General features: G+C 39.3%; 1 protein-coding gene across 2 annotated transcripts in view; it reads left to right on the top strand.

Moving 5' to 3' along the window:
• Positions 1 to 19619, top strand: part of LOC124727630 (protein zer-1 homolog) — a 178004-nt gene extending 158385 nt beyond the window's left edge. For both annotated transcript variants that reach the window (XM_047248494.1, XM_047248485.1), the window contains exons 11-12: positions 445 to 542; positions 16977 to 19619. In XM_047248494.1, the coding sequence (XP_047104450.1) occupies positions 445 to 542; positions 16977 to 17152 (274 nt within the window). In that variant the 3' untranslated portion in view covers positions 17153 to 19619. The remainder of the gene's footprint in view (positions 1 to 444; positions 543 to 16976) is intronic.
• The last annotated feature ends 852 nt before the right edge of the window (positions 19620 to 20471 follow it).

Genomic DNA, 20471 nt, shown 5'->3' with positions numbered 1-20471 from the left:
CCTATAGTGTCAACTCACAGATGGTTGTCATATTATGACAGAATGGCTCACATCTCGCCAAGTATTCCACCACCCTGTCAATTTCATTTCCTCCCTCCTCACAGGTAAGTGTTTATATTTCTTCTTGCTCTTTATTATTAATTTTTATTGAGTCTTATGAAATATTATCTTAGCTACTACTGTGTAACAGATATGTAGGTGATAATTACAATATGTAACTGAGAACACAGTAAAAGTAACTGTGGTATCTGATAAAAATTCTTGAATAAGAGACTTGTTAGTGCACAAGGACGTTTAAGAAATATTATACATTGTTTACAAATTAAAAATTAATATTTTATAAGCTTATTACTATTTACAAATAGTGTTAAGTAATAATGTTCTTCATATATGTTGTGACTAAAATACTTACTACCATTGACTGACTGATATTTTTGCTTTAAGGTCATTTGAGCCGATACTGTATCTTGCAAGAGTTTACCATACACCAGAATGTCAGTATTGGGCAATTTGGGCCCTTGCAAATTTGACTAAAGTTTACCGTAAGTAACATCTGTTTTAGTTAGTTAGCTGTTTATTCATCTTAAGATCATCTTATAATTATATTAGAGATGCCAGCTTAATGCAACAATGAAACGTTACTAACCTTACAACTACCAAGTACATGCAAAAATTGCTCATACATTTTCTTCTATTAAAAAATCATAACAAGTATCCCTCAGTTGATACTAAATGCGACCATAATTTTATTCTATTTAGTAAGTTTTATGTATATTGTTTACACTGCATCACTAAGCACATTTTTAAGGTCTTGCCAAAGCACTTTATCTTCAAGTGCATACACACGTATCCCAGTATATCATACACATTAAATTCCTGATACATTACAATGAACAACCATGAAATGTTACAGATATTTGATGTTGCGAACGTAATTCATCAGCAGTCGGTATTGAGACCAAGCATTTCAGTCAATCTAAATAGTCTGTAAAAGTAAAGAATACACAATTTTGAAAAGAAAGTCAAACGTTTCATTTGTCTAAAAGTATGAAATAAAAAATATTGGGGAAATGTTTGATGTGCGTTATTTTCTGTTCATGATTTCGAATATCATTCAAAGGTATGTAGAACATTTCTGTGGTCTATTATTTCTTTTACACAAATTGTTTCACAAAATATTTGACCTATTTCTTTCATTTCTTATTTTAAAGTTTTATTCAGAAAGCATGATTTTACTGAATTCCTGTTTGCCTCTCTAACATCATCTGTTCTCGAAAATCCTAACTTTGGTACTACATTCGAAGGGAACCTTTTTGACATTTAAATACTGCACCAAAGTATATCTTTATGTGCAAAATAGCTAGGCCTTGAACAGATCAACTTTTTGGCACTTCATTTAAATAGCTTGGCAGCAGCTTTCCATGAAATATTTCAATTTTTCCTCAACTCATTAATTAAGTTTTCCTTACTTACCTAATTACTTTCAGGCAGTTAAATATTTTCATGCAAACTGGTCACTTTGATACCTTGTTTGCCTGATTCTTTCCCTTTGCTTATGAAAATTCAGACAAAACCTCATTGTGTAATTTATAAGGTGTCTTGTTTTCACTCTGCTCACACATTTAAAAAAGGTATCAAGTGTTAATCACATGGTAAAATAGTCTTTTCTGCTTGTAGTCATTTCCAAAAAATGTTGTCTCGGTATCTTGAACCGTTTATGAGATAAGACAGTTTTTACGACCGCTTGATTCCCAAAGTGCAGGAAAGGATTCAGATGCGCCACAAACGAGCCATCTGTGGATATAACAATTAATATCTCAAGAATGAAAAGAGATATCGTTCTGGTCTCAACTTTAAATACAGTTTAGATATATTAGTTACATTTCATACACAATAATGTATGGCCTTAAATTAACTATCTGGAAAGTCTATGAATGTGATTTTACCTCTGCAAATTCTTAAAAATTTTGTGCAGCCATGTACTTGGTTTTGTACAGCACAGTAACTATGACAAATAACAGAAATAATTCAGACCTTTATCTAGCAAAGATATCAAGCTTAAAGATGCGGAAGAATGAAGTTTTTTTCACTGAATAGTTTTCTTAAAATCGGATGATAAGTATTTCATAGCTGCCGTCATGTCCACTCCATTGCATTGCCAAGGAGACACGTGGCTGTCACTCTCTCTGTTGTGCATGCTGCAACAACAAGATTCAAAAACGTGTGAATTCAAACATCAGTAGTTGCAGCGCCACAGACGTTGCCCATGTAGGACACTTCTGTAACTATACATGCAGTGGTGTTTCGTCATCTGAAGCTGTCGCACACTGTTGGTTGCTTGTCACGTATGTAGGACACGGTCTAACAGCCAGTTGCAATGAAGACATTGAGCAACAGTATCAGCGTTCCTCAGTTGATGCACCACTATTGTTTCGTATGGTTGCAATTTCAGTTTGTGCGCATCTCTGTGAGAGATGCTCTTGACACCCCAGTCTGAAGTGCCAAGCGACACAGAGATTTTTTCTTACTTCTTTCCAAAGCCTCCCCTGTCTCATGAAATTTATTTTCAGTTAAAACACTAGTTTCTCTAGGCCTTCGTTTGTGTAACACAGATCTAGTCTCTCGAAATTTCTATACTAATCTGCATATCATTGAATCATTGGGAACGTACACACCAGGAAATTTTCACATTAATTCAAGCCAACATTCTACATACAATTATGTTTCTGCATAGTTCAATGAAAGAAACACTCATTGACCCTTCATGTATACCATACCAAATGGCAACTTGATAGGAACATCGAAACAAAATATCTGAACGCTCAGTTGCACAGTATAGAAGACAAGCATACAGTGTTTCTGTCTGAGGACCGGCCCAGCAACATATGGATAGGGAAAGCCCTGGACTCGGTGCAGTTACAATAATGACATCTAGCAACAATATTTGAAGTGATGAAACTTGAAAAAAAACTCAAAATAAAACACCAGTACATTCTGTTGCAAAGTGTACAGAGAATGCGCAAAGTTTTGGTGACAGAGAACTACGCATAGGGACAGACAGCAGACGCAACGGCAACAGCCGACAAACATGCTCACAACCCCAGGCATCTTTCATGAGATGCCCTGTACTTTCCCTTTGGGCATCTACAGTCTATTATTGATGTTCTCTCCAAATTTCTAATCTGAAGATTTGTAACAATATTTTGAAAACGAAAGTTGCCACTCACCATATAGCGGAGGTACTGAGTCGCAGATAGGCACAACAAAAAGATTGTCACAAATAAGCTTCAGGCCAGCAAGGCCTTCGTCAAAAATACACGCACACACACACACACACACACACACACACACACACACACACACACACAAAACTGCAGTCACTGGCAACTGAAGCCACACTGCAAGCAGCAGCACCAGTGGATGATGGGAGTGGTGAAGGTTGGGGGTAAGGAGGCTGGGGTGGGGAGGAGGAGGGGTAGTAGGGTAGGTGTGGGGGATAGTGAAGTGCTGCTGGGGAACACACAGGGATGAGGGGGAGAGAGGGTAGGGTAGCTATTTGCAGTTGGGTGGGCAGGGGAGGGGGGCGGGGGCAGGAGGGGGTAGCAGAAAAAAGAGAAGTAAAAAGACTGGTTGCAATGATGTAATGAGGGCTGTGTAGTGCTGGAAGGGGGACAGAGATGGGGCTGTATGGGTGACGATGGGGGAATGTATGATATATTGCAGGGAAAGTTCCCACCTCCGCAATTCGGAAATGCTGGTGATGGGAAGGATCCATATGGCACAGGCTGTGAAGCAAGCATTGAAATGAAGGTTGCTATGTTGGGTAGCATGCTCGGAAACAGGGTGGTCCACTTGTTTCTTGGCCACAGTTTGTCGGTGGCCATTCATGTGGGCAACAACTTGTTTGTTATCATACTCACATCAAATGCAGCACAGTGGTTGCAGCTTAGCTTGTAAATTACATGACTGGTTTCACAGGTAGCCCTACCTTTGATGGGATAGGTGATGTTAGTGACCAGACTGGAGTAGGTGGTGGTGGGAGAACGTATTGTACAGGTCTTGCATCCAGGTTTATTACAGGGACATGAGACATGAGGTAAGGGGTTAGGAGCAGGAGTTGTGTTAGGATGGACAAATATGTTGTGTAGGTTCAGTGGACGGCGAAATACCACTGTGGGAGATGTGAGAAGGATAATGGACAGGACATTCCTCATTTCAGGCCACAACGAGAGGTAGTTGAAACTCTGGCGGAGAATATAATTTAGTTGCTCTAATCCTAGGCGGTACTGAGTTATGAGAGGAATGCTCCTCTGTGGCCGGACGGTGAGACTTTGGGAGGTGGTGGAAGACTGAAAAGATAGGGCACAGGAGATTTGTTTTTGTACAAGGTTGGGAGGATAATTACAGTCTGTGAAGGCTTCAGTGATACCATCCGTATATTTTGAGAGGGCCTGCTCATCACTGCAGATGCGATGAGCACGGGTGGCTAGGCTGTAAGGAAGGAACTTCTGGGTATGGAATGGGTGGCGGCTGTTGAAGTGGAGGTATTGCTGGTGCTTGGTAGGTTTGATATGGACAAAAGTATTGATGTAGCCATCTTTGAAGTGGAGGTCAACATCTAGGAAGGTGGCGTGTTGGGTTGAGTAAGACCAGGTGAAACAAATTGGGGAGAAGCTGTTGAGGTTCTGGAGGAATCAGAAAAGGTGTACCCACCCTCAATCCAAATGGGCTTAGGATTCTGGGTGTTTAGGAAGGATTCCCCTAGATGGCCCATGAATAGGTTGGCATATGATGGTGCCATGCGAGTGCCCATAGAGGAAGTTGTTGGTACACGTTATATAGGAGGTTAGGCTCCGGGCAATAGGTTGAAGGTGTTGGTCTATGAGACCAGAGATTCTCTCAATGGGGGGGGGGGGGGGGGGGGCACAGTAACCAGCCACAATGGGGCATCCTGCATGGTTGGGTTAATGGACTTTAGGAAGCATGTAGAAGGTAGGAGTGCAGAGAGTGGTAGGGGTGAGCATGGAGAAGGGCTCCAGGGAGAGATTCTGCTATGGGCCCAAGTATTTGAGGAGTGACTGGAGATCGTGCTGGATTTCTGGAATGGGGTCATTGTGGCAAGATTTATAGGTGGATGTATCTGACAACTGGCGGAGTCCTGCCAGGTAATCCTTGCACTTCAAAACAACAGTGGTGGAGCCTTTGTCCGCTTGTAGTATTATAAGATTGGGATTAGTTTTTAGATGGTTGATTGTGGTTCTTTCTGTGAATGTAAGATTATTTTGCATGTTGATGGATTTGGGGAATGATTTAAGGCAAAGTTCAAGGTTAAGAAATTCTGGAAAGTTAACGGGGTGATTTGGGGGCATTGGGGGTGCATCACAGTTGGTTGGAGGAATGAACTGAGTCAAGCAAGGTTCAACATTGGTCTTTCTTTGAGTCTGATTGGTAGGGTTGGTGGCGAAAAAGTGTTTCTAATGCAGGAACCGGGAGGACGAGAGAAGTTCTTTAACAAGTCCTGCATGATTGAATTTGGGAGTGGGAAAAAAGGTGAGCCCCTTTGGAAAGGATTGATATTTCTGTGGGGCCAAGGTTTCTGGAGAAAAGTTTTATTACTGTTTTTTGGGTCTGTTTAGGTTCTGGATTCTGTGTGGTGGTGGGAGGGAGTTTTGAAGAGTGGGGTAAATGTAGTACGTCTGCGGGACAATGTTTGTCAGCTGATGGACGTGTGGGAGGGTTGGAGGCTGTTGTAGATGTGGTGGACAGTGGTACTCCAGGTGGGAGTAGGAAGTGAGCAGGGTGGAGAGTTTTCTGAGGTGGTGGTGTGCATTTTCTCTAGTTACTGACGAGCAAGAGTTTCAGTGTGTGTTATGGGTTCCAGGAATTTGGGATTGCTTAGCAGGATAATTTTGTGAATGGAGAGAAGGTACTGTAAGCAGGTTTGGGCTTGGTTGATATTGTTTTGCAGGACTACATTGGTGAGGGCTAAGGCTTGGCAAAATCTGAACAGATGGAAGTCATTGTGGAAGGAGGGGTGGCAGCCGGAGATGGGTAATTTGATGGTAAGACCATTTGGGGGGATTCCATGAGCCAATCAACAACACAGGAACAGTATGTGGCAAGAGATAAGGAAACTTTTCTGTATTGACACAGATGGAAGGAGCAAGGTTCCATGGTGGTGGAAAGAAATGCAAAAAATTATGTAAATAAAAATTTTAAACATTGATGAAATATAATGGCAGTCACGAGGTCGCTTAGGTCTAAGAACTGCGTCAAACCTCTGCTACCATCACACTAGCGACTAGTCTAGTGTGATAGTAGCGGCAGTTTGATGCAGTTCTTAGCCCTAAGCGACCTTGCGACTGCCATCATGTTTCGATGGAACATTTTATTCCCATTGACAAACATGATATACGAGGGCATTTCGAAAAGTAAAGATAGAATGGCTCACAATCCTTAAATAGAACATTTATTTAGAAAACGTCAGTCACATTTTATTAACTGGATTGTTTGTTATTTTTTGACATAATTACCCTCGTTATCCAAACATTTTTTAAGTCGGAGCACAAGCATTTGTATCCCACAGTCATAGAAGGTTGCCGCCTTTTGTCGGAACCACATTTCAACTTCATCTTTGATCTCTTCATTGTCATGGAATGATTTTCCACCAAGATTTGACTTCAGGTAACGGAAGACATGGAAGTCGGTGGGTGCAAGGTCCGGGCTGTGTGGCAGATGGTCCAGTACGTCCCATTTTAATTGTTTGAGTAGTGCTTTGGTTATGAGCACTTTGTGAGGCCAAGCGTTGTCATGAAGCAAGCGGACTCCACTTGTCAGCATTCCCCTGCGTTTGTTTTGAATTGCCCTTCGAAGACGTTTCAAATTATGGGAATATGCAGCAGCATTAATGTCATTCCATGAGGCATAAATTCCAACAGAAGAATGCCTTGTCTCTCCCAAAAAACAGAAGCCATGATTTTCTTTGCTTAAATCGGCGTTTTGCATTTCTTGGCTTTTGGTGAATTCGAATGGCGCCATTGCATTGATTGTTGCTTGGATTCAGGTGTATGGTGATAAACCACGTCTCATCACCTGTCACAATGTGATCAAGGAACTCATCACCTGCTTCAGCATAACGTGTGAGGAAGTCGAGTGCAAAGCCCATCCTTTTCTTTTTGTGTTCTTTCGTTAACAGTTTTGAAACCCAGTGCGCACACAATTTCCTGTACACTAAATTGACATTCACAATGTCATAAAGAGTTGTCATTGACACGTCCGGTATGATCTGATGCAATTCTTTCAATGTGAGACGTCTATTCGCCCGAATTGCTTCCTCTGTTCTCCGAAGAAGGGCATCAAAGATCACAGATGGCCGACCTGTTCTTTGTTCTTCATGAACATTGGTCCTACCTTCAGAGAAATGACAACACCATTTCTTTACATTTTGTCGATTCATAATGTTCCCATAAACAGAAACAATTTATTTGTGAATATCCACTGGTCGCTGACCTTTTACATGAAGAAAACGTAGGACAGAGCGCACTTCGCATTTGGCGGGATTCTGAACTGGGGCAGCCATTTTAAACACGACCTACTCCAACCAGAAGCAATGTTCAACTGCCGAACGACCGTGAGGAGAAAGCTAATGGTTCAAGGTAAACACCAATGTTGCCAACTTGCTCACCAAAACTCTTCTGTTCCTCTGGCGTATGGTGTATCTTTACTTTCCGGAATACCCTCGTATTTTTACAGTTTAATTTTTATTCCTGTGATAATGTGAATTTGATGAGCATTTTTGCTCAGATGGTTTTCACCTATGGTGTGATTACATGTAATCCTATGTAATTTTTATTCCGATGGAGACCGTCTTAGTGCTGTCGAAACCATGGACAGTTTGACAACAATTTTATGCAGCCGAGGTGGCCATATGTATATTCTGTAATTAAGTTACATAAATTAACATAGAATTATGTCCAGAAAAGTTCACAAAAGTACACCCAAATACATGGGAAAATCAAGAAAAGGATGAAGATGCAAAAGCGGGAAACAAGATGAAAACAGAGGGAATCAATGATAGCGAAAGGCAAAAACTCACTAAAATTGGCATGAAGTCGCAATGAGATCAAAGAAAAGATAGAGATACCCTATTATCCTTCCCCCCTCCCCACCCCAGCCTCCTCCTTATCCCCACCCAGTCGCCACTCCCATCACCCACTGGTGCTGCTGTTCGCAGTGTGGCTTCAGCCGCGAGAGACTACACTTGTGTGTGTAAGTTGCAGTTGTGTAAGTTGTGTATTGGGGGGGGGGGGGGGGGGGGTGCTTTGCCTATTTTTGATGAAGGCCTTACTGGCTGAAAGCTTATTCGTGACAGTCTTTTTGTTGTATCTATCTGCAACTTGGCACCTCTACTATACAGTGAATAGCAACTTTCCTTTTCATATTATTGGTACCTGAGGTATTGAAGATACCTCAGTAGTAGATCCAGGCATCCTGTCCAGGGAAGACAGGGACCCAGGGAGACTGAGAGTGTTATACTGCTCCCCCTAACCAAGTTCGGGGTGTCATCTTCCACTGAAACTGACACAGAGCCTAGTGAAGCTCACTTCACCTGTTGGGAAATCTGCTTTGTTCTGTGTCAGGAGGCGGCAAATGCAAAACGGTAGGCGTCTGTTAATTGTCAGTAGTTCAAACGTACAGCAAAGACTGTGGTTCCCAACCTGAGGGTAATAACTCCCTCTTGACGTAAAATGAGTTTTTATGAGGGATAAAGTAGAATAGCTGTTCAGTTACTCTCTTAAGGAGTCAGTAAAGCTAATCTGTATTACTATCATTTACCAGCATGAGTGGGAAGTTAAAAGCAGCAGGATTGTGGCCTATTGAGACTGCAGATCCACACTATGTGATACTACTGATAGCATTAATTGGGACCCCACTACTGTCATGTGAGCATAGTATCGATGAGTTCAGGAGGTTCTACTCAGTCTTGTGGGATCTCAGTGACCTCACACAAAGAGCACATGAGAGGACAGAAATATTATTCGCTCATGTCACATACCTCGATTCAGGAAATGGGCTTATTTGCAGTGAGACAAGAATCCACAGCAGCCATGTGACAACATCAGGAGCACTGCAGACATAAGCACTACAACTACTGTTGTTGCTCCCCTTGCCACTGTAGCCAAAAGGCGTGCCCAATGACAATATTAGACACTGTAATGTCTACTGAGATGAATCTCGGTTCTGTGTATTGCATTACAATAGATCTACCCATCTGTGGAGCCTTTGAGGAGAACGAACGTTGCCAGATTGCATTTGTCATCATCATGCGAGCTCACCATTGGGTTTGATAATACGGAATGTCATTGGGCGTACATCATGATCGCCTCTGCATCACCCAGCCAATAATTTTGACAACTGTTCAATTTGATGTGTTAAGGCCAGTGACTGTGGCCTAATTTTGAGGTCTCCATGTAGTTACCTTTCATAAAGATAATACAAGATGGCAAGCTGCCAGTGTTGATCCTGCCTATTTCAGTGCAGAGGATGTTTGGCTGTTGCCCTGCACAGTTCATTCTACATATCAGTCAGCCATTAAAAACATCTGATCGTGGGTTGCCGAGAGACAGACACATGACCTCTCGCATGTGACTTTGATTGGTGAGCTCTGGCAGTTGAAGCAATACAGAATGACATTATCGTATATGTCGTCAAAGCTCAGTTCGACTTGATGACTGGCGGGTGAGATCTGTTGTTGGTGCCAGAAGTGGCAGCCTTGTGCAGCAAATATTCATACCTCAAAATCACCTGCAAGTTTAATAATGTTTCCCTCATCCTATTTATACACACAAGAAGTTAAATTTATTACTTGCTATCTTTCCTGGTGGTGCTATTTCAATTGCCAGCATTGTATTTATTAATAATCTACCCACCTTTCATTAGGTCTTCATCTTGGGTGTCTCTTATCTCTTGTAATCTAGCAAAGAATTTCTTCAACAATGTAGGAAAAGACAGATTGCTACTTACCATAAAGAAGACACATCAAGTTGCAGACAGGCACAATTCAAAGATACTTACATAATGCTTTTGGCCACAGCTTTCATCAGTGAAAGACATACATATGCACCATTCACACACACAAAAGCAAGTACATTTCATGCACACACAATCACCAACTCTGGCATCTCGGGCATTTCGGCCCAAGATGTTGGAGTTGGCGGTCATGTGTGCTACTTTTGTGTGTGTGTGAATGGTGTTTTTGTGTTCGTGCATGTGTGTGTCTTTAAATAATGAAGGCTGTGGCCGAAAGCTTCACGTAAGTGGTTTTTAGCTGTTCCTGTCTGCGACTTGACGTGTCTTTGTTATGAGAAGTAGCAAAATGTCTTTTCGTACATTGTTGATATTCATAATTGAAGTTTCCATTGTTTGAAAGAATTTCTTCAGCTCAACTTCTGTCCATTTCTATGTCTATGTATCTTATCCACCTTCATGTCATTTTCATTAAGGTCATAGTTAAGTCTTCTACTCCAGTTTGTTCCCTGTGCAGTCTGTTTGTTTTCCTTGCCTTTGACGAAGGTAGTCAGTAGCCTGGAAGGCAGTAATGTGCGTGAATTAAAAGTTCTTTGTTTTTGAAACTAGTAAGAAATTTTGGAGTCCCATCAGATAACCAATTTTGAAAAAAAAAATTAGTATAATTGTTAAAATTAATGACAGTAATGATAATGGATGGAACTTACTTCACAAATAGAGAAACATATAAATTTTGTCAAGGTGCTAAGCTATGTGGGAGGGAGTGAAGACAGAAAAGAGGTCATTAAAGTGTGATGTATCTTGGAATAACCAACAGATGTTCACATCTTTGCATTAATTGATTAATTTTCATCTCTGCATCTCTCTGTTTCATGTGTAGTGGATCAGACAGCATGATACCATACGTGAGAGAGTGAACCACCAACTAAAATATTAATTTGTACTTTATTTTTTATGTAATATATTATTAACTGGTGTTGCGTAGGTAGGAGAGTGTGTTATATTCCATTGTTGACTTTGCCGGAAAGAGATTTGTATTTCCCTTCTCTGTTTAGACATAGACATTGTGGGGCTAAACATATCAAAAGGAAAATTCTCTTGAGAGAAAAATAAAAAATGAGGAGTCAGTTTCTGGCCACTGCTAACCTTCAAAAGGGGGAAATATTTAGTATTGCTTCTGTACACAATAAAGTATGTGGCAGTACCATAGCTTTCAGAACTGTTAGAATCCAGAGTAGCTATTAAATTGCAATGTGCGCGCTCGCCCACACACACACACACACACACACACACACACACACACACACACTCACACTCACTCTCTCTCTTTCTTCCATCAGTTCATGCTGCCTGACGGCCTTCTTTGCACTGTTTTAAATGACATTCCACAAGGGACTGCATTCCCAGTAAAACATACCCACACATGCACACAATATTATCAATCCATAATCATCATGTTGATGTTGCAGCATTTTTTTTCTTTGTTGTCAGTCTTTCTTTTTTTTTTAACAACAACTAGCTGTTTTTGTTATTGCTTGCATTAGACATCTGTACTGATCAAATGTGTTTAAAGCATTTTCAGATGGTAAAATTTTGTGACCTTAAAGATATCAGAAACATCATTTAATAATTTACTAAGAGTTAATTTTATTTTATTGGGGAATCTGTGTATGCTATCTACTGTATTACAATTCATGTATTTGCATTATGTATATACACAGTACAAAATGTGTCTTGTGAAGAAAACTGCACTATTGCAAGTCCAGAGATGAATACTTGACTATTACCAATTTATAATGGAGCTGCAATCACAATCATGCAAACAAAGCCATAGGTACCAGTAATTAAAATTTATATAGTTTTCAGTAAGAAATCAACACCATTGTCTTTACAGTCTGATGCAGATGACTTGCATTCATGATAATTTATAATTAAAGGTACCATGACAGTGTCCCTGCCAAGTTCCCTGTGGTAATGTTCGTTCTGCAGTTGTCCTTTGTCTCTTAACCGAAACTGCACATGAAGATGATGTCTGTCGCTCTTTAGGTCTCTCAAATCTTCATTCTTAAGGTATTGATCCTTCTCTGCACTATGAAACTTCCCTTGAGCCCACATCAGCTCTGCTGGGTTATAATGACAGCATTGTGACAGTAATCTAGTGACAGAATCCCTTTGCTGCTTTGCAGTTTTATCTTTCCCATATATTCAGTACACATGCTTGTGGACAAAGACAAGAATTGGAAATTCTGGTCTGGTGTGTGATCAGCTACAAGGCAATACCATAGAGGACAGTCACACAATGATATCTGCATTTATGGTATTGATAGTAGGAGTTTTGTTGTGTTGCCCCGACTGGATTCTCACATTGTCCATGGCAACAGCTGAACCCACAAGAGATAAGGCATCAGAATTCTTAATCTCTGATGCCTGAAAAAAAAAATCAGATTTGTCAACTGGAACTTTTAGTCCACCATACCCTCACATATTTTCCAGTACATTTGCCTTGCATGATTTTGATTCTTGTAGTTTCATATGTAATATATTCTGGATGTGCCAGTTTTTATTATCTCTTGCAGTTTTCTTAAATACACAGTTAATGCAGCAACATCACTATGTTCCAAGTGTAATTTCCTCTCATCATTTGTTTGCTGATATTTGAAACTCATGTCTTTCAGTAGCCTCAATATGGTCCTTTTGCTTCCATTAAAATTGTCGGATTCTTTCATAGGCAAAACCCATTTTTCTATTGATATTTGTTTTAGTTTAAAAGCTGAATGCTATTGGCCACAAAAAAATTTTCCAAAAATCATCTAGGTCACCTGTTCCTCAGTTGCAGTTGTGTCACTATCGTGTGACTTGAAAACAACTGAGCCCCAGGCATGAATAGATATGTTAGCTGTAGTGTTGCATATATTTTATATTATAGATTCTGGAAAATGGTCATAGGTAAATCTCATCACTTATTAAAGAGTGCTTTTAACAAGAACCCACAGTGTTGCATAATGTCATTTGTAAAGTTTATCAAAACTGGGTAACACATCCAACAGAAAGGATTACATGTGATTGACTTAGTCACAAAGTTCACTTCAGCTTGCTTCTGCTCATCGACCTTGAGCCATCTTTGTTCATGTTCTGAACTGTGGTTCCTTCCTTAAGGGGGAGTGAGGGGTAGGTTGGAAAGATTAAAAAGGAGCAACAGCTCCCTCCGACTCAATGATGAGATTTGGTGTGGACAAAGGGAGACAAAGATCGTTTCTCTCCACTCTCTTGCAACAGCTGGGTCCATCTCATCTTGGGATCTGAGAGACCTGACTTCCTTTTTGACCTTGTCCAACTCCTCTCTCTCCTCACTGAAGAAGGAATTAAAAGGTCTGAAAGCTATGACCATGCTGTGTACATTTCTGTGTATCTACTGTCAGTACTAAATATTTTGCCTCCTGGAAGTAAGTTCTGGCCAGAAATTCTCAAAAACTTTGTAGTGCTGTTCATTCAACATACAAATGTTTTGGCCTTGTGCTAAGGAGCAAAAGAGAGGCTCACTAAATTATTTTGTTTTATTTAAGGGTATGTGGGGGAGGGGTGGGGGTGCAGTGTTTGCCTAGTATTGCAATATATTGAGTGTTATCACGAAAATAAAACAGCAGAAAGCAGACTATGAGCATACCATCACAAGATTGTAATTAGGGCCATCGGCATAAAGGTAGGCACATGACTAGTGAAGGCAACCTGCAATGTAACTGAATGTGTGTGGTACCTGTTTGTCTTTGAATATATTAAATAAGTCAGAATGGTTCCCCCAGGACAGTACTGATCCAAAAGTTTGCATATGGAAAAGGATTTTGCACTGTGCTCTCATCTGTCTCAAGTTCTCATTGTGAAGTAACATACATACTCTTACTATCATACTTCCATCCATACTCTCCATCTGTTGTTGTTGTGGTCTTCAGTCCTGAGACTGGTTTGATGCAGCTCTCCATGCTACTCTATCCTGTGCAAGCTTCTTCATCTCCCAGTACCTACTGCAACCTATGTCCTTCTGAATCTGTTTAGTGTATTCATCTCTTGGTCTCCCTCTATGATTTTTACCCTCCACGCTTCCCTCCAATACTAAATTGGTGATCCCTTGATGCCTCAGAACATGTCCTACCAACCGATCCCTTCTTCTAGTCAAGTTGTGCCACAAACTTCTCTTCTCCCCAATCCCATTCAATACCTCCTCATTAGTTATATGATCTACCCATGTAATCTTCAGCATTCTTCTGTAGCACCACATTTCGAAAGCTTCTATTCTCTTCTTGTCCAAACTAGTTATCGTCCATGTTTCACTTCCATACATGGCTACGCTCCATACAAATACTTTCAGAAACGACTTCCTGACACTAAAATCTATACTCAATGTTAACAAATTTCTCTTCTTCAGAAACGATTTCCTTGCCATTGCCAGTCTACATTTTATATCCTCTCTACTTCGACCATCATCAGTTATTTTGCTCCCCAAATAGCAAAACTCCTTTACTACTTTAAGTGTCTCATTTCCTAATCTAATTCCCTCAGCATCACCCGGCTTAATTCGACTACATTCCATTATCCTCGTTTTGCTTGTGTTGATGTTCATCTTATATCCTCCTTTCAAGACACTATCAATTCCGTTCAACTGCTCTTCCAAGTCCTTTGCAGTCTCTGACAGAATTACAATGTCATCGGCGAACCTCAAAGTTTTATTTTTTCTCCATGGATTATAATACCTACTCCAAATTTTTCTTTTGTTTCCTTCACTGCCTGCTCAATATACAGATTGAATAACATCGGAGATAGACTGCAACATCGGGGAGAGGCTACAACCCTGTCCCACTCCCTTCCCAACCACTGCTTCCCTTTCATGTCACTCGACTCTTATAACTGCGATCTGGTTTCTGTACAAATTGTAAATAGCCTTTCGCTTCCTGTGTTTTACCCCTGCCACCTTCAGAATTTGAAAGAGAGTATTCCAGTCAACATTGTCAAAAGCTTTCTCTAAGTCTACAAATGCTAGAAGCGTAGGTTTACCTTTCCTTAATCTAGCTTCTAAGATAAGTCGTAGGGTCAGTATTGCCTCACGTGTTCCAGTATTTCTACAGAATCCAAACTGATCTTCCCCGAGGTCGGCTTCTACCAGTTTTTCCATTCGTCTGTAAAGAATTCGCGTTAGTATTTTGCATCCGTGACTTATTACACTGATTGTTCAATAATTTTCACATCTGTCAGCACCTGCTTTCTTTGGGATTGGAATTATTATATTCTTCTTGAAGTCTGAGATTACTCCACCTGTCTCATACATCTTGCTCACCAGATGGTAGAGTTTTGTTAGGACTGGCTCTCCCAAGGCCGTCAGTAGTTCTAATGGAATGTTGTCTACTCCCGGGGCCTTGTTTCAACTCAGGTCTTTCAGTGCTCTGTCAAACTCTTCACGCAGTATCATATTTCCCATTTCATCTTCATCTACATCCTCTTCCATTTCCATAATATTGTCCTCAAGTACGTCGCCCTTGTATAGACCCTCTACATACTCCTTCCACCTTTCTGCTTTCCTTCCATCTGAGCTCTTGATATTCATGCAAGTGATTTTCTTTCCTCCAAAGGTCTCTTTAATTTTCCTGTAGGAAGTATCTATCTTACCCCTAGTGATATACACCTCTACATCCTTACATTTGTCCTCTAGCCATCCCTGCTTAGCCATTTTGCACTTCCTGTCGATCTCATTTTTGAGACGTTTGTACTCCTTTTTGCCTGCTTCATTTACTGCATTTTTATATTTTCTCCTTTCATCAATTAAATTCAATATTTCTTCTGTTACCCAAGGATTTTTACTAGCCCTCGTCTTTTTACCTACTGCCTTCACTACTTCATCCCTGAAAGCTACCCATTCTTCTTCTACTGTATTTCTTTCCACCATTCCTGTCAATTGTTCCCTTATGCTCTCCCTGAAACTCTGTACAACATCTGGTTCTTTCAGTTTATCCAGGTCCCATCTCCTTAAATTCCCACCTTTTTGCAGTTTCTTCAGCTTTAATCTACAGGTCATAACCAATAGATTGTGGTCAGAGTCCACATCTGCCCCTGGAAATGTCTTACAATTTAAAACCTGGTTCCTAAATCTCTGTCTTACCATTATATAGTCTACCTGATACCTTTTAGTATCTCCAGGGTTCTTCCATGTATACAACCTTCTATCATGATTCTTAAACCAAGTGTTAGCTATGATTAAGTTGTGCTCTGCGCAAAATTCTACCAGGCGGCTTCCTCTTTCATTTCTTAGCCCCAATCCATATTCACCTACTACGTTTCCTTCTCTCCCTTTTCCTGCTACCGAATTCCAGTCTGCATTACCCCTATTTGATTTTGTATTTATAACCCTGTATTTGCCTGACCAAAAGTCTTGTTCCTCCTGCCAGCGAACTTCACTAATTCCTACTATATCTAACTTTAACCTACCTATTTCCCTTTTTAAATTTTCTAACCTACCTGCTCGATTAAGGGATCTGACATTCCACACTCCAATCCATAGAACGCCGTTTTTCTTTCTCCTGATAACGACATCCTCCTGAGTAGTCCCCGCCCGGAGATCCGAATGGGGGACTATTTTACCTCCGGAATATTTTACCCAAGACGACGCCATCATCTTTTAACCATACAGTAAAGCTGTATGCCCTTTCCATCTAAACACATCATATAGTTGAAAGTGGCCTTCAAGCATGGGAGCTTGAATGACTTAGTTTCATTTCTCTTTATGCTTTCAATTTGACCTTCGTGTAATGAAAGGTTTCCTATGATTCAAATCATTGCAGTAAAAATTGAGAACATTTTTCTTGATGATTCTGCTGTATAGCCATACTTAATCTTTTTTCTGCTGATATTTTTCATTGTCTAGTCCCATTTTACATCTCCTTGATGATTATTTGTAATTTTTTCAGCGGACAAGTATTGCTCACTGGTTGAAGCTGAAGGTGGATTAACTCTTCTTGAAGAAATAATTCATCATGAAAATCCATACCCTCGCATCAAAGAACTTGCAACAATGGTGATAACACAGTGTAGGCAAAAAAAAGAACATGAGTTAATTGAAACGAATTGTGCTTGTGAGAATTAACTTGGCAACAAAAAAGTTAATCATAAAATTCAGTTGAGTACTGAAATTTGTTATAAAATTGTGAATATTTGTATAAATTGTAAAATACCTAAATAAATTGAAGAATGTTTTTCATACATTTGTAACTTAAGAACTTACAAATCTCTTGTAAATTTCCTGTTCTTCATTTTCCATGTTTTGTGTGTTACAGTTGATTATTTATTTTTGTAACATTGTATACTTGTTTAATTGTAAATAATTTTGCGATTATTTCAGCCGTAATATTGTTTGAAATGTAAAATTGCTAGCTCATTTGAAGTTGCACTATTGATAGACTAAGCAATTGCATGTACCTTGATATGATCGTCTTTTGAGCCTTGCAGAATGAAACAACACATTTTAAACATGACACAGATTATGATCCTTTTTAAATATATAGAAGTCAGCCAAGTTTGTTTGTGCTTGAAATCAGTAGTGGAGTCAGTCTTGTTTAACATTTCTATTGAAACTTATTTTTTAATTTTCGGTCTAACAATGATGGCTCTTTGATGCTATATATTTACATGTAAAAAATAAGTTGGCCATGTCTGTAGCTGATATTGCAGAAATGTTCTTAAGGCTCTATTTAACTTAAGTAATACCAGGAAAGGCAAAGAAAAATGTAAATGGCAGTAGAGATAGAGAAATGTGTCTTAGTCACCAACAGAAGAAATTGTATAATCACCCTCCTGAAGTTGAAATATTTTTTTAATGTATTGATGATAAAATATTCATTCTTGAGAAATCCATAAGGACACAGGATGAAAGGCAAGGGGGGAAAGACCATTCATGTAAAATATAATTGGTGGCAATTACCGCAGTCACTGAAATGGCAGATACAGCAGTGTATAGAAGCTGACAGTAAAGTTTGATAGGGGATGGGAAATTAAAAGAAAATGATTTGATTAGCACATTGTAAAGGAAAAAGGCAAATGTTGTTTTGCATCTTTAATGAAAAAAGTGGACTGAAAAGAAAATATATAGATGAAACTCTAATCTGAACACTATGAAGACTGAAAGAAACTGGTGTGCAAGCAAATATTGGATAGACAGTGTCCACATCTTGAAATGTGAAGGATTTATTTCTAGTGAGGGTTATGAGATGAAGAGGCATGTACTCAGGTTCAAGCCATACTGCTGTATGCAGTTTTAACCTTACCAGTTCTTTGAATTTAGACGCTTTTATTGCAGTAATTTTGAAATATCTCAGATTATAGAAATTTAAACAGTATTTGAAAATATATGTACTTCACAAAGTGCGAAGTCATCAGCACTATCAAGAATTCAGTTTCTGACATTTAATTATTTCTTGTGGTATATTTTTTAAAGAAAAAACATCATATGTACACTACAATTACTATCAAGAAACTAATTTTTTACATATCCATTAGTTCGTTTGTTTGGAATGTTTCTTATACATTTTTTTAAAGGTATGCCTAAAGAATACTGTGAATGATAGTGTTCGGCATGTACAAAAATTAAAATTCAGTATAATTCGAAAAAGCAAATTAGACAAAAGAGATATCTTGGTTACTGCACATAGTAGATTGGGGCTCATTTAAAGTGCAGTCATAAAAGCAGAAATGAATTGGTTTGCAAAATATTCAGTCTGATAATCTTCAAGTTTCTTTGTTTGTAGCTTCAAATATCAATGAAAAATTTAAATTGTTAATTGAGGAAGTTTACCCATTATTCATTACAACAATTTCTGGAGAATGGCAAGGCAACCCTAACCTTACCCCTTCGTACTCTCTCTCTCTCCCTCTCCCCCACTCCCAAGTTCTCCCTCCCTCCCTCCCTCTCCTTCTTCACTGCCCCTCTCCTGCAAGTAAAAAGTTCCCTCTTTTTTAAAGGATTCACTTTCACAATTTTGTACTCTTGAGAGTGTCTGTCAATTTTAATTACGTGTACTACTATCAGTACATGTGGAAAAAATTATTTTCTTTTAGTTGTGCCTATTTTAAAAGATGTTTTCTCTGTACTTTTTATGTTTAAATATTATGCCAGCTGTTTTGCACTATGTGGATTGGCGTTTGAGGTTACCATAACCCCTTCACGTAACTGTGTTGTAATTTGACACTGGCAGCTAGTGCCCCCCACCCCCGCTCCTTTTCCTCTCTTATATGGGTATACAAGTGGTAACCATCGTGTTAAAATTTCAAGCAAAATATACTTTTGTGTTTGGATTGAGTTGAGATATGGGCTAACTGTAAGCTTCTGTAATACTGTTTCTCTTGTTTTTTTTTTTTTTTTTTTTAAAAAAAGTAATGATCTGGATTGTTTTAACCTGTATGTAAATAATGACTTTTGGTATTGTTCTTTCTGGACTTTTGACTCTAGTCATTACATGTTTTTGTACCGAATAAATGCAGGAAATGACCTGTTAGATTGATAGGTAAAGAATACGGAACCTGTACATAAGTGTATGAAATACAGCTTGTTCTCTACAGATTTTTGTTTTCTTTTACCAGAATATTCAAAGTAATATGCTATGTGCTGTAAGTGTGACCCATTGTACATTAATTTTAGGGTTTGTTTTTAAAATAAACACACATTATAATTTTGTATTGTCTATGCAAAAGATATATTGACTGTTAGTAAATAATGCTGATTTCCTATTTTAATGAAAATTCATGAAAATTACTTATTGCTAAGAACAATTTGTTCCTTGCCATAAAGTTTCCCTTTATTTTCATTACATCAAAATAACAAAAGGTGCCTCTGCCTAAATTAAACAAATCACTTCACTGAAACCTGTCTTACAGCCACATGCATGTCTTTGGATGTATACCACTTTGGTGGTTAGCTTTTCTAATTTGTTAGATTTGTAATTGTGTAGAGAAAGTGTCTGTGATGAGAGTCTGTACTATGCTTTGTTGTATCTGTGTTGTTGTCACCCAGTGTTGGTAGAAAGAAGAGGGTGGAGAGATCAAAAGTATGTGCTGGACTGGGAATCCAAAGACAAGGTTCTGGATTTAAGTGCTGACCCAACATACAGTTTTAATCTGTCATGAAGTTCTAATACAGCACTGAACCACTACAGACTAAAGCCGCGTACACACTGCCACTGGAAACATGTTTCTGCCGAAAACATTGTTTTCTGCGATGTTTCGCAAATGTTTCTGACTTTGTGTCTGGTCTCTGTTTCCGTCCACACTGGCGGCAAACATTTCTCGTGTGTTCACGCCGTCTGCAGTGCCCCTTGTGTTATTGTGTTTGTATCGTCTGCTGCTGCGTTACGTCTGGTGTCGAAGAAACAATAATGATATGTGGAGCTGCATTATTAATGCTAGAAGGTTTA

This window comes from Schistocerca piceifrons, chromosome 1 (assembly GCF_021461385.2).
Source record: "Schistocerca piceifrons isolate TAMUIC-IGC-003096 chromosome 1, iqSchPice1.1, whole genome shotgun sequence".
NCBI lineage: Eukaryota > Metazoa > Arthropoda > Insecta > Orthoptera > Acrididae > Schistocerca > Schistocerca piceifrons.
The sequence above is the reverse complement of the archived record's forward strand: the minus strand, read 5'-3'. Positions and strand labels throughout refer to the sequence as shown.